This window comes from Ascaphus truei, chromosome 4 (assembly GCF_040206685.1).
Source record: "Ascaphus truei isolate aAscTru1 chromosome 4, aAscTru1.hap1, whole genome shotgun sequence".
In the NCBI taxonomy this organism is placed as follows: Eukaryota; Metazoa; Chordata; class Amphibia; order Anura; family Ascaphidae; genus Ascaphus; species Ascaphus truei.
The window spans coordinates 205,950,559-205,965,455 of record NC_134486.1 but is presented as its reverse complement, the minus strand read 5'-3'; the positions used below and the strand labels follow the sequence as shown (position 1 = coordinate 205,965,455).

General features: G+C 45.4%; 1 protein-coding gene across 1 annotated transcript in view; it reads right to left on the bottom strand.

Moving 5' to 3' along the window:
* The window catches only part of RBM34 (RNA binding motif protein 34), a 37,582-nt gene that overhangs the window by 20,683 nt on the left and 2,002 nt on the right, over positions 1–14,897 (bottom strand). Inside the window, exons 2-3 of the mRNA XM_075596774.1 lie at positions 2,084–2,367; positions 933–1,101 (exon numbers count right to left, since the gene is read on the bottom strand). Coding sequence (XP_075452889.1) covers positions 933–1,101; positions 2,084–2,151 — 237 coding nt within the window. The 5' untranslated portion in view covers positions 2,152–2,367. The remainder of the gene's footprint in view (positions 1–932; positions 1,102–2,083; positions 2,368–14,897) is intronic.

The window sequence follows — 14,897 nt, the reverse complement described above, 5'->3', positions numbered from 1 at the left end:
AATCAATATTGGGCACAGTAAATAATCATGCTATTTAAGCTGCCATGCACCCAAGCTTGTATCCTAAAATATAACTACTGCTTAAACTCCATGATAAACCTTTTGTGCAATGAGTCTGTACAACAGTAAATTAATGCCGTTTTTCCCCCTATGTTTGAAATTCGAGATGAGTGCAGGTTTTCAAGTGACAGGAGCTATTCTTTTTTTGACTAGTGCGACTGGTGAGTTGCTAGGAGTCCCTTCGATTACATTGCACCCATTTCTTCTTTATCCCCCTCTTTGTTTAATTTTTTTATTGTTTTTGAGAGAATGACATCATATAACAGGTTTTAACATACATCTGTTACCACTTCACAATTTACAAAAAGAAGAAATATTAAACATTATAGTACAACATAAATAATACTCTTGTTGTCTTCTTTTCTTATATATTAATTAACTTATTTTTCCCCTCTTTGTATTGTCAACGAAATTGTTTTCTTCTTACGCTGTATCAGGAGTGCTGCAGTGTTTGCAACAACAACAAAAAACACGCAACAGTCGCTACCTCAATAATCACGTGGTAGCAATTTGCCAGACCCAATTGCCATGGCTCAACCAGCAGCGAAAGGGTTAGGGGTTAATTTTTTAGGCATATAATACACAGGTTAAAAACAAAAGACGGTGTGTAGTGAAAACACTGGAGAAGTGAAAATAGTCTATTCTCTATTGAACTATATAAAGAAATAAAAAGAATTAAAACACGCAGGGAACTACACTTTTGAAGCCAATTTAAATCCTGCAAAGAAGCTTTGGATATTGCCTAGTGATATAACCCACTCACACTTGCAGACTGATGAATAGGATATTAATAGAGAAAATGTGCTTTGCAATAACTCCTTCGCCAAAGAAATAGTCTTAAACAAAACCGAAAAAAATAAAAAGTTACTTACTATTACAACAGGAACATAGACAGGTTGAACAGCTGGTCCCTTGGTATCAAAGAGAGATTGCAATGGTGTAGCACGCTCACTGGAATTCTTTGAGAACAAGCTACCTGCAACCTCTCCTGCTATGTAGTTTTCAGGCACTGGTATAACTGCATTGCTTTGGGCTTCACAACTAATAAAAATTAAATGTACCATTAAGAACTGCATTAGTGTTATGATGCATACAATACATTTCTCCAAAAGATCAAAGAGGTTGAGCCTGTTTGCTCTGACTTTAATCAAGTGGCTCTGCAAGACAAGGACTAAAACTCAGACAATGTCAAAATATATATTTTCTGACAAGCATCTGGTTAGGTTTAAGGCAGGAGGTAAAAGTGTGCTGGCTCAGCGCGCTATTTTTTTATACTATGCCCGCGGCCTAAGATGCATTTACAACAGTTTCACAGCTAGGGAGCACAGTCATCAAAGTTTGCTTCAGATTCAAGAGAAAAAATTACCATGGGATTTCAGCAGTGGCAGAAGTGTGATGGTATTAGGGGTAAGGAGAATAACTACAATTCCATTTCTAAATATAAAAAACTATACATTTGACTAAACTTGGGTCTAAGTTGTTTTTTAAAGCTGCTTTGACTAGTTGATTTAAGTATATAAATGGTGAAATATGTTACATATTAAAAATAAAAATGTACATTTAGTTACAAACGTGTAAAATGTAGTAATAATTAGGTGTTTAACGTAAGTTTCAAGCTATTGATGAGGGTACCCGTTAATAGGATGACTAAAAAAAGAATTCCTTGTCGGGGAGTGGGATACGTTTTATAAACACTGGTCTACAACAAGAATGCACAAGTGTACCAATACTAGAGAGACTAAAAACACTAAGTGTAAATACATGGGATATACAGCAGTTAATGATAAATATATCAGATGCTTATTTCACCAGTTTTCAGAGAACTAGTACTACTATACGATAGTGTTACATATACATTTTTTTCTTGTGATATTTAAATATACAATGTTTGTAAAGGAAAAACAAATGTAAAATAAAAAGGGAAGCGTAGAGACAAAAATTGTCATAGAAACAGATTTTACTATATGATACGAGGTATAAAGTGAATATATTGTCATAAATCCCCATTAAACCAAAGCCTTACAGGTTTATAGCTTCCTCTTGAAGCTTTGTCTTTTTCTTCTGCTTAGATTTCGATCCTCCTTTAACCATTTTAACTTTCAGATGTGTAGATCGCCTTAAACAATTGCCAGGATCCCGCACTTCTGACCTGGAACAGATTCAGCACAAACCAGCCTACTGTACATGCTGCACACGTGCTTCCGGGTCCAAACCTGGCGCGGCGGTAACACGTCACCCCAGCTCTGTCTGCACCAGACGTTAGGTTATGTTACTGTGCTCTGTCTGGTTGCTTGGTCTACTGAGCGACTGCAATGAGAATGGTAGAGTTGATTGCTAACTCATAAAAAGGTGCATTTGTGCACTTAAACAAGTCTTGACACTAAATCAAGTGCAAGTGGCTAATTATGCATTAATAAATAATACATGTAATGTGGCTAATAAATGGAAACCAAATACATGTTTATGAATAATAAATGGAAACCAAATACATGTTTATGAATAACAAACGAGCCAAATGCAAGTATTGTACGGGATAATAATTAGAGTCTATGCAGGTAAAAAGTGATAATAAAAAGCTAGGCTGATAACATAAGTCAAATCATTACTTAATATTCTAACTATCACAACATGCTTTTTATTTCATATAGCACTTTTACCAATGGGACTCAACGTGCTTCACAATTACAGTATAGTGCATTGTACACAGCACAATCACATTTTTACATATATAGTACCTGCCCAGATGAGCTTCCAATGTATTTTGGTGCCTGAGGCACAGGGCGATATAGATCTATTTTTTTTTTTTTTTTAAACCTTTTTACAGCATCTCGTTGGCCAGTTAAGACGAACCAGAAAAGAAAGGTTTATAACAAAAACCAGTATATAAGTTTATTTATTTATAAAATGTTTTACCAGGAAGTAATACATTGAGAGATACCTCTCGTTTTCAAGTATGTCCTGGACATAGTTAATATGACAAATAATACATGGTTAAAAATACAGTTACATAAATGAACAGGGTATACATTATGTACCAGACATTGCATGTACAGTTAGGGAAGATGTATATTATAGGCTTATGTAACAGTTACAGACCAGATTAAAATGTGAGACCGCCTTAGTTTTGAAAGAACTTAAACTGGTGGTGGATGTGAGAGTCTCCGGTAGGTTGTTCCAGTTTTGGGGTGCACGGTAAGAGAAGGAGGAGCGGCCAGATACTTTGTTGAGCCTAGGGGCCATGAACAGTCTTTTGAAATCTGATCTCGGGTGATAAGTGCTGCATGTGGTAGGGGTGAGGAGCTTGTTCAGATAGATGGGTAGCTTGCCTAGAAAGTATTTGAAGGCAAGACAGGAAAGGTGAACTTTGCGCCTAGACTCGAGTGATGACCAATCTAGTTCTTTCAGGATTTCGCAGTGATGTGTGTTGTAGTTGCATTGGAGAACGAAACGGCATATTGAATTGTAGAGGGTGTCAAGTTTGCTGAGGTGGGTTTGGGGTGCCGAGCCATATACTATATCTCCATAGTCTATAATTGCCAATAGCATCTGCTGTGCGATACACTTTCTGACCAGCAGGCATAGGGAGGGTTTGTTCCTGTAAAGTACACCTAGTTTGGCATAGGTTTTGGATGTCAGGGTATCAATGTGCATTCCGAATGTTAAGTGGGAGTCAAACCATATGCCCAGGTATTTAAAACTAGTAACAGGAGTTAGGGTGTTGTTGGCATTGGTTCTGATCTGGAGCTCAGTCACTGGAAGCTTTAAAAATGTAGTCTTGGTCCCAAACACCATTGTTACAGTCTTGTCAGTGTTTAAAAACAGTTTGTTTTGGGAAATCCAGTTTTCGAGTCTGAAAAAGTCAGACTGAAGTATGTGTTGAAGGTCGGAGAGGCTATGGCTGTGTGCATAAAGGATAGTGTCATCTGCGTACATGTGTATTGAAGCTTCCTTACAAGCTGTGGGAAGATCATTGATGAACACTGAGAACAGTAGGGGCCCCAGAACAGAGCCTTGCGGGACACCACAGGTGATATGCAGGGGGTTGGAGTTAGAGCCTGAGATGGACATATGTTGGGATCTACCTGATAGTTAGGACTGAAACCAGTTTAAAGCATGCTTACCTATTCCAGAGCTCTGGAGTTTGTTAAGCAGGATAGCATGATCAACAGTATGAAAAGCCTTTGCAAAATCAAGGAATATTGCACCAGTGAATTGACCCCGTTGCACCTGTAACTGAAAATAAAGTGCACTAAATGAGGACGTGGGGTTTAAAATAAAAACCATGTGGGGATACCGAGCAGAGCACCCCGCCTAAGGCCCACTGGGAATTGAATGCATCTTCCTGCCCAGTGGCCACAGCGTGGGTGTACTCTGCTCGGATACGGGAGCACACCAGCAACCGGAATAAGGTCTGGCAGGTGAGGGATACCTAACCAGCCAAACGCTGCTTCCTGGACTTATAAATAGCCAGTTTGGCTAATGCCAGGAACAGGTTGACGAGGAGGTCCCTGGCCCTAGTGTTCCGGGATACTGGGCGCCAAAAAATAAAAATGTGTGGGGAGACGTGCAACCAGAACTGCAGGAGTAGGCCCCTCAAGAACGACAAGAAGGGCTTCAGTCTGGCGCAACTGAAATAAATGTGGAACACGGACTCCTTTGCGCCACAAAATGGGCATGTGGCTGGGGAGTCCGTGAAGTGGGCAAGAAACTCTCCCGATATAGAGTTAAACCAGGTTCCCCTGATTCAGTCAGTGTCTTTACTCACTAAGCCACTCTCTAAAAAATGGGTATTGGTGCGACAGATGAATGACAACAGAAGACCACGGTAGCCCTGAAGAGCTTACAATCTAAGTAGTATGTTGGAAGGCATACAGACACAGTTGGAGTAAAAGTGAATTATTTAAAGTGCAGTAAGGGAGATGAAGGGCATTTGGAGTCAGTTATAGACGCATAGATAATTTAATGAGCTGCTTCTTTTAAATATTTTACTATTAAGTGGAAGACATGTAGGGAGAGATTAGTGAGAACGGTTTAAGATGGGAGAGTGCTGTAGAGGTAAAAGGTGCAAAGCGTAAGAGTCAAGTATGGGCATAACAAGAGATCAAAGTTGCTTACAAGAAGCTGATCAAAAGCAATGACATGTGTAGCCCCGCATCCCCTTGGGCTTCCCTTTTGCTCCTTCCCTGGCCCCGCTGCAGTCGGAGGGACTGCGATGAGTTGCAGCGGCCACGGCGGTTAGACAGGAAGGTGGGGGCAGTGTGCAGGGAGCCTTCGATAGGCTCCGCGGTGGGCCGAAATATAAGGCGTCGCCATCTTGTATTGCCGCGCATGCGCAGGGACAGTCTGAGATGCGGCGGCCATTACAGGACATTGCGCATGTGCGTTGGATAGCGCACGTGGCCCCAATAATAAATAGGCTCCGCGGGGATTACAACTCCTATGAGGCATAGGGAGACATTCACCAGGTGACCCACAGCAGCCAATAGGGCTCGAGGATTCCCTGCCGCAGGGAATAGATACTTTTGGTGCGCTGTGAACCACGCCAGTCGGGAGAGGGACGGCAAAGGAACAGGTGGAGTCCAGGGAGCAGTGCTCCCCTGGACTAGGTCAGACCTTCCCCCCTAGGCCCCAGATAGGCCCCGATTTGTTTGTGGCTGCTTTAGGGAAAGGCCCTTAGGTAGGGACATTGCCCCATTAGCCATTTGATAGTCAGGGACACCGCTGCCACGCTGCGCTGTCATGTGAGGTGGGTTCTGGGATCAGAGCCACACAAGGACAAAGAGACTATTCAGACTGTGATATTCTCCAGGCCAGAATTCCCACCACGCGGCGGTGGACGACAACGTTGGATCAGACGGATCCCCTTTTTGTAATTCTGCTGCTTCCGGGTGCAGGAACCCCGGGCAGGTACCTAACCCAGTGCACTAACACTTCATGGGATAGCGCTATCTCCAACACTTTGGGTGGGCCCTGACATTGGGAAGGGACATCAGGGAATTGATGGCCGGCACCCAATGCAATCTGGGGACATTCACTGTTGGTATCCGGTCGGGATATATAAATATATATTACTGTGTGGTACAGAGTACCAAGGTTATTGCATGTAGTAAAGGTTGCTAGCATATATTTGTGTGCGTGCATTATTATTATTGTTCCTGTAAGAGGACCATCCCACTCTGTTGGGATCCCTTACAGGTGGAGGCGCTGTTATCCAACGAATCAGGTATACCCCAGGCTCCCAGCGGCGGAGGTTCAGGCCTTCTGTGAGCCACAGGTAACGCACCCATCACACCGTAACCACTATATCTTCCATGGGGGGCAGTGTGTGACACATATTTTGACCCTTAAGGCAGTGGTTTCCATTATTTTTACACCAAGCCTCCCCAAAAGTAATTGTGTTTTCTCCAGTTATATTTCCAGTCAAGATACCTGCATTTTATACAACTTTCTAGCCTGGTTTAATCATAGCTTCTTTACTATTTACTAATTAAAACTTGTAGTATTTAACTGTGACTTACTGGACTAATGACTCTTATCTGTGTGAGTCCGGTGCCAGTTCACTTGCCTGGCCTCAGTGGCCTTGTTCTTTGCCTTATCTATTATATTTTTGTTTTTACTACAACTAGTAGTATAATTATAAAGTACATTATTTGATACCAACTAGGAGTGACTGGTGGCTCTGGCATTGATAGAACAAGACTATGAATAGCCGTTAAAAGTCAGACAAAGAAGAGGGAGAGTCACAGGGATTTGATGACACTGAGGCGCAGGGGGGTGTACTTTATTCTGATTCATCCATTCAAATATCACTTGTTATGAATGAGCACGATTCTGATGCGGATGTTGCTGAAGTTGTGAAAGGCTGATTTAAGTGGTGGGGTGATGAACTGACAATGCTTCAGAAGCAAGTGACGATGCTGGGTTCATTGTTAAAGATTGTGAATATACAGATGCAACAACAAATAAAGTGAAAACTACAAGCAGTAATAACAACTCTATGGGCCTCATGCAGAGAGCATAGAATTTTTAAAATGGCGAATTTCATAAAAAGTAGCTTTTTTGGAGAGTTTTATTCTCCATATGCAGAAAAGTGCGAATTCTGCTATGTTTAACATGGATGCGTGTGGCGAGTTTAAATTGGCGAGATGCGCGCTTCAGAAACGTGTAAAAACAAATTCGCGCCTTTTTTTTCCCCTTTACTATAGGCGGCGAGCGCCATCTTGCCATATTTTCGTGGCGCGGCAAAAATGCGAGAATCGCGCCTTTTTTTGGCGCGAACAGCCGCTACTTGCCGTTCGCACCTCTCTGCATTCGGAGAGTTTTAAAAATGGCGCGATTGAGGTTCTCGCCAGCCGCGAGGCGAGTTTTAAACATAGAAATAAAAAAATGGCGCGTTTTTCGCAACTCGCCATTTTATGCCGTTTTCTGAGGGAAATTGAACAAAAAATGGCGAGTTTTGAAATAACGATGCTCTCTGCATGAGGCCCTATATTCATTATTTAATAAACATAACCAAACATCATCACGTACATTGATGTTGCTTTCTCCTCGCCAGCTGCACCCTCTTTTACACAGACATTATCATCACTAGTACAATTGACCACTCGTGGTTCTTGTTGTGATGTTGACCCAGGGCCAACACCACGATCACATTTGCAATGTCCAGTTACGTCACCCGTTGCCGTATTTTCAATGCAAGAGCTATTGTGAGGCCTTTTTTTCAGCTTTCAAAGGATCGGACTACAACTATATGTATGTAGCTTATGTCGAACAGCTGTTAAAAGGGGTAGGCCGGGTACCCATGTTAGCACCTTTGCATTAAGAGGTCACATATTGTTTGGTCCGTGTCGAAGACGTCCACCAAAATTAGTGTTTGCGTTATCTCCACAAAAAGCAACACATTTTTTTTATATCAGGATCTACATTTTGAAGAGTGCGTTTGCAAAATTCCGCAATAGTTTCTGATTTTTCATTAGTCAACAAACATACAGTACACGCAGCAATTTCACTCACCGGTAAAATACTGGGCCAATAATGGGGAAAAAATGTGCGTTATAGTATTGTGACTCAATTATGTCTTTAACAAATTGCTTAACAGTGTGTGGGGCCAACACATTTTTAATAATGGCTGTTGACTTTGTTCTAGCACAAGAAAACTTGCTAGCTATCTTAGAATCAGAAAAGACCGTAGGGTACAGTATACTGACGCAATCAGTAGAGTTGAAGGAGTGATGATGTTTGATAAAAGCGATGGTCACTTCAGCTGTAATAACTTTAAACTGTGAATGGATTTTGAACATCCTGGCACAGAAAAAGATATACTTAATTGATGCATGTGTGTAGCGATGTGTTGTAAAATGTCCAACTTACTGGTGTGCACGATGCTAAAAACAAATTTGCATAGTCTGCATTCAGCCTTGTCATCCAGCTTCCCTTTCTTAATAAAATCCCACTGTTTTGAATAATCGTCACTAACTGTACACTTGCATTTCAGCATAATTGCTCAATAATAGACCGCTGTCACCGCTATATTTTGTTTGTTTTTTTCTTTCTCTCTCTGATCTTGTCTTTGAATCTTGGAGTTAGATCAGGGAGAACAGAAATGCCCTGCAGGATAATTACAGACCTCAAATAAGCTTTAGTAATACGAGCTGGAGAGATTCAATAAGCCCACTCCCCCCCCCCCCCGCCATTAAATAAACAATATATTTAGATACTACTACATACTTATACAGATACAGAACACCAATAAAACAGGTCACTTATGAAGGCTTCCGGATAAAACAGACACACTCAAACAAAGAGATGTTAAATATATCTAGAGGGTAAGATGTGTTTAAACCAGAAACCCATGGCAATAATGGCAAAAGAAATACCTCCTGGGATAACAAGCAAAGCTAGAAGTTAAAGAACCTATTTGTTTTATCTTACACACTGCATGTACTGTAGCCATGTGTAAAATTGGTGTTCCATAGCTCTCTCATTCTGTGCAGTAATCCCTGGAAAGAGGGCAGGGTTGCCAGAAGTCATCATGGAGGTTTGCCCTCAACCCCTGTGATGTGTAACATGTAGCAAAGGAAGTGACAGCATGCTCTGTGTCCACTGTTAGTGACACAGGGGTGGGTCTTCTGGAACCTATATATTACGCATCACTTCCTAAAGTTAGTAGTTCAAGTCTGTTCATCCAGAGTTCTAGCCTGTCTGCAGTGTTCAAGTGTGAGTTGCAGAGAGTGACAAGCAGACCCCACTGTGTCCAGGGCTCTGGCACAGCTGGTAGTCTCCCTTAGGGGAGAGGTGGCAGAAACATACCTGGCTGATTAAAGAGTCAGGGGGGACCTTCCTAATGAAGTGCAGCTACAAGATGTGCGGCTAAGTACCGGCCACTATGATGGGCTGTCTGCCATGCCTGATACAAATAAAGATGCCCTTGATTAAGAGACCCTTCTTGCCTGAGACTGGAGTTATTCAGCAAGAAGATGCACCCAGGAGTTCTCTTCCAAAAACTCCTCCCTGCTATCGTGGGGATCTGTAAGGGATGGAGGTGCTGTACCAACTGTGAGTAGAACTCAGCACTACCTCATACGCCTGTCATGGTGAAATCCCCACTACCAACGAGCGGGAGACTCAGGAGTCCTGTGAGCCAGCAGGTGCCCCACACTACACTGAGATGTAACTGGGGGCAGATTATGCACATAGGGGCCAATATGAGATTGGGGATGCCTCGAACCATTACATTTTTGGAGGCGCTGCTGAGATTTCATCAGGACAGGCTTTTGCTAGGCTAACTGGGAAACAGGAGATGTATGCTGCCAGGAAGTGTTGTGGAATGGACGGGACCTAGGGGTAGTCAGGAGTTGACGGTCGCTCGCAAAGTACACCCTAGGGCCTTGAATGGAGTAAAGTGGGTCTGGAGACAGAGATATAGCTGTTCTAGTCCCCTTGAGGCAGCTAGTCGTAGGATGCCTTAGGGGGTAGCCTGGTTAACATGGGTCAGGAACTCCTGGGAGGGTCTGCGCTAGGTGTAGCCAAAAGTAGGTTGACGCCCTAGTACTGCATGGGAGAAGCCAGAGTACTCTAGCCAGTAACCAGACTACTTACCACAGAGCACATACTGGAGGATAGTGTGTACAGCATACAGTGAGAGAGTTAGCCTAGCCTGAGGTAGTGCATACATGAGTAAGACACACATGAGATACATGTAGAGGTGCACTGGCATTCTTTATTGCATCGAAATGGCGGCTGCCCAGCAGAGAGGAGCACCATGTGCAATTGCAAGAAACAAGTAAAAATGGCGACCGCAAGTAATGATGATCCGCACGGTGCGGAGAGTCCAAGATGGCGGCTCGCGTCTGATGGAGAGAGCGCACATGGAGTGTGTACTATGGAGGTACCACATACAGAAGGGACTTTTGCTCGTCTATGGAGTGGCGCTAAAGCAGTGGCTGTGCCGTTTTTGTCCTGCCTAGGAGCCCGGGGTGCCACCCTGGCGGAAAGTGTTGAGGACATTACTATCAAGTGTGAAAATAATGGAGTATCTGATTGCCAGACGGTGATCACCAAACAAGTAACCCCTGCTGCTAATATGGATTGCAGCATGATCCAAAATGGCGGCTCCCGCTTCCCTGGGAGACCGCGTGGGATATGTGCAAAAGAAACGTTTGCAAAATCCTGGCCGGGAGAGGCGCGAAAGAGAAAACCCCACCCTGCTGGGGGAAGTGGCGCGAAAGCTGTGGCCGCGCCCTCCTGGACTGTAACAGGCTCAGAGCCAATCCTGAATCAACATGTGAATCTGTGGGACCCTCCTCTAATATCCACCAGGGGGAGGGGTCCTTGCATCTGCCAATGGCGAACGGAGCTGACTGAGGGAGGAGCTGGATGTGCGCTTCCTGCCCCTCAGTTGCGAGGAGCTGGTGAACAAGAGGGACTGCTGTGCCGTGTGTCTCCCTTGCCAAACACCACTACCAAGAGTGCAATGGACATTGCCGTACACCCCTACCTACTGCCAGGAGGCTTCCTGGTAGTACAGGCGGGTGGAAAAGAGACCCTGCGGTGCCTGTGTATGCAGTGCAGGTTACCCGGCGGAGAAGCCAGCACCACGGTGCGATGTCCGCAATGCAGTATACACTACTTGTGGGCCGTGGAGTCGTTTGTGCCTGGGCACGCCGCGGAGGCGGGAGGAGAGACAGCCAAGCTGACGGCTGGAGCCTCGCCCAGAGTGAATTCCGAAAAGGCCGATCCCGGAGATTGGGGATCCCTGCTGATGTTGGCGCCTGGAAAGAGTGAGACTGGGGCCTGGAACCGCAGCGAGAACCCGGAACCTCGCTGTCGGTCCCCTGCGGAAGTACCCTTGCCGGCCTCCGAGTCTACCTCGTCGGACAACGAACAAGGAAGCCCGACATCGGTGGTGATGCGCCTACCAGCGGGCCACTACAGCGGTGCTGAAAAGCAAGTCAAGCCACTTACCTGTGATGTGGAGCGGGTGAGCCCAGATGTACCGCGACAACCTGCGCTGATGCGGCTGGAGCAGCCGATGAGTCCCACGGCCGTGGCGACTCCCATCGTGAAAGGAGAAGAGGACCTCATCGCAAGCCAGCGGAGTGGTGAGATACCCTCTTCCCTCCCTCAGGCTCCGATGGAGGCGGCGGAGAAGGAAGGCCCAGCCAAGGCCCAAGCAGAGCTGCGGAGCGAACCATCACATCCGGCGCTGGACGTCGAACTGAAGGAAGAAGTTCCGGTGGGGGATCCCACCCAAGATGGCGCCTCGTCCCGCGAGATCGATGACGTCACTTCCGGTGGACACAGCGGAGCCGGCTGGAAGCAACCATCATCACCGCGACCACCGTGCAGCACCGGTCTGTCCGAAGAAGAGGTGGGCAGGTACCGACAGGCCATGCGGAGCCTGGGGAAACAGAAGATGGGTGAGCCCGATCTGCCCAGCGTTGGCACCTGACGGGGTATCGCCCAATTGCGGATCATCATTCCGCAGCGTAAGGACACTTCCCCCTTTGCTCTGCCCAAGGCTACTGCCCAAACCCCTGCCCCTGTCACATCATTATCTGGGTCCCTATCTAGCCAAGGGTGGTCTGGGGAGTCCCGGGACACGTCTGAGGAAAGGACTGGGTCAGCTATGGACTGGGGGGGATGTTTTACCTCTGATGAGGGTTCGGGGAGGGAAGTGATTCCTGCTAGGAAATCTCAGAGAATGAGTCCCACTAGTTATGAGACCACTGGGAGGGGTCGGCCTCTAGATCCACTGGCACATTGGGTGTTTCTTCTGGGAGAGATACTGAAGAGGGTGAGGCAGCAGTATCAGTGAGAGAGCAGGCTGTAGAACAGAATACCAAGTGATGGGCTCCCATGTTTGAGGGGTACGAAGTCTGGCTGGATCGTACTCGATTCATACTAATAAGAGGAGAGGTAGTTGACCACTAGTGGGATGTGGGCGAATACTCTGAGGAGAAACGCCAGGAAGAGCTGGTCAAACGGTGGTACGAGATTCAGAAGGGCCCAGTCATTCCCAGGGGATCCTCTATTTTATACCATGTGATTGCCCCTGAAGAGGTACTGCCAGGCAGGGCAGGCAATAAGAAATTGATCAGAATCAGCAGGGCTGAGAGGGCCATAGTTGCACGCTACAAACGGTCCCATGGTTTAGAATACCCCTGTAACAGGGGAGTAATCCCTGTTCAAGTAATGTGCCTTTAATCTAGCAGTGTGGTGGTTAACTGCTGGTAGTCAATTAATAAACACCACCTGCCTGATTTGGTTGCTTACAAAAGCCTGTCTGTTGAGACAGGAAGTAACTCCTTAGCTGTGACTGAGAGCTGAATTTTGGAGACAGAGCAGTGTTCTTGAGTCTCCCAGGAGAGACTGACCAAGAGAACACACATCTCTGGAGCTGACTGGTCTTGAGCTCTGCCCAGCATAGCTGATTGCAAGACACCAAATAAGACTTCTAAACCTGGATGCTGATTTTCTGTGCACGCACGGGTGCGGTTCCAGGAGAGCAGAGACGCTTACTCTACAACAGCTAACAGATAAGACTTTCATTATTAAGAGACTGCTTATATCTGCTTATTTCATGCTATATGTTTTGGGGCTGCGAGACATGCTTTACTAAGGGAGATGTGAATTAATTGCATAGGATTTCACTAGAAATACTCCCAAGTGAATAGAAGCTTTGTCCACCCCCACCCCCGCCCTGTGTTTGGATGATTTCCTGATGAAAAGGAAAAGGCACAATAAAGCCTATTATAATTTCACCTTATAAAGTCTCCAATTGTGTACCTCTGTGAACGTCCGTCTACAACCCCTATGTACCAGAACCTCTTATGCAGGAAATAGAGGACAATAGGGATGCTTGGTTAAGGGAGTCTGTGGGGGACTACATCAAGTCTAAGTCTGATCATATTGAGCATAGGACTGAGGATAGAATTTGTTATCTCATGAGAATCTGGAGTATTGGGCGCAACATCTATATCTATACGATGGAGTACCGGCCAGAGAACGGGCAGCCTAGATGCTATAGTATATCAGTACAAGATGCTAATGGGAGGGAGGTAAAGAAACCTGATCCCAGGCATTACTATTAAGGCTTAGATTCTCCCAAGGAGTAGTTCATTAGGTATGCTGGATGCCATATTGTCTCATATGATTATGTTCAGTGTGGGAAGATGTATTCCTGTAGCCATGTGTACTACTGTATATTGTTTATGTTTTACAGTTGCCACCTGAGGGAAGGTTCCGCAAATTTAGGTCCAAGCGGGGACGTTGGATTCCACCAGGGGGAGATTGTAGCCATGTGTAAAATTGGTGTTACATATCTCTCTCATTCTGTGCAGTAATCCCTGGTAAGAGGGCAGGGTTGCCAGAAGTCATCATGGAGGTTTGCCCTCAACCCGTGTGATGTGTAATATGTAGCAAAGGAAGTGACAGCATGCTCTGTGTCCACTGTTAGTGACACAGGGGTAGGTCTTGTGGAACCTATATATTACGCATCACTTCCTAAAGTTAGTAGTTCAAGTCTGTTCATCCAGAGTTCTAGCCTGTCTGCAGTGTTCAAGTGTGAGTTGCAGAGAGTGACAAGCAGACCCCACTGTGTCCAGGGCTCAGTCAGGGGGGACCTTCCTAATGAAGTGTAGCTACAAGATGTGCGGCTAAGTACCGGCCGCTGTGATGGGCAGTCTGCCATGCCTGATACAAATAAAGATGCCCTTGATTAAGATACCCTTCTTGCCTGAGACTGGAGTTATTCAGCAAGAAGATGCACCCAGGAGTTCTCTTCCAGAAACTCCTCCCTGCTATCGTGGGGATCTGGAAGGGATGGAGGCGCTGTACCAACTGTGAGTAGAACTCAGCACTACCTCATACGCCTGTCATGGTGAAATCCCCACTACCAACGAGCGGGAGACTCAGGAGTCCTGTGAGCCAGCAGGTGCACCACACTACACTGAGATGTAACTGGGGGCAGATTATGCACATAGGGGCCAATATGAGATTGGGGGGCCTCGAACCGTTACATAACTATAAAACAGGTTTATAAATGATGACATACAGTCAGGGTTGCCACCTTCAACTGAAGGCCAACCCGGAGATTTTTTTTTTTTTTTAAATAGAGCACTTACTTCTGGCGTCCTCCCGGCATCTCCCCCTGCAACTCACTTCAATATGGCTGCGCGCGTCACAACGTCACGCAGTGTCAAGTTGCCATGACAACATGGTGCCACATGACTTTGTGACGTAAAGTAGTGTCTTGTTATCATTACAATGTGCGTCATGTGATTCTGTTACGTCACGTGCCGTTCCTGTTGTCATGGCAACGCAGCATCATTTGACGC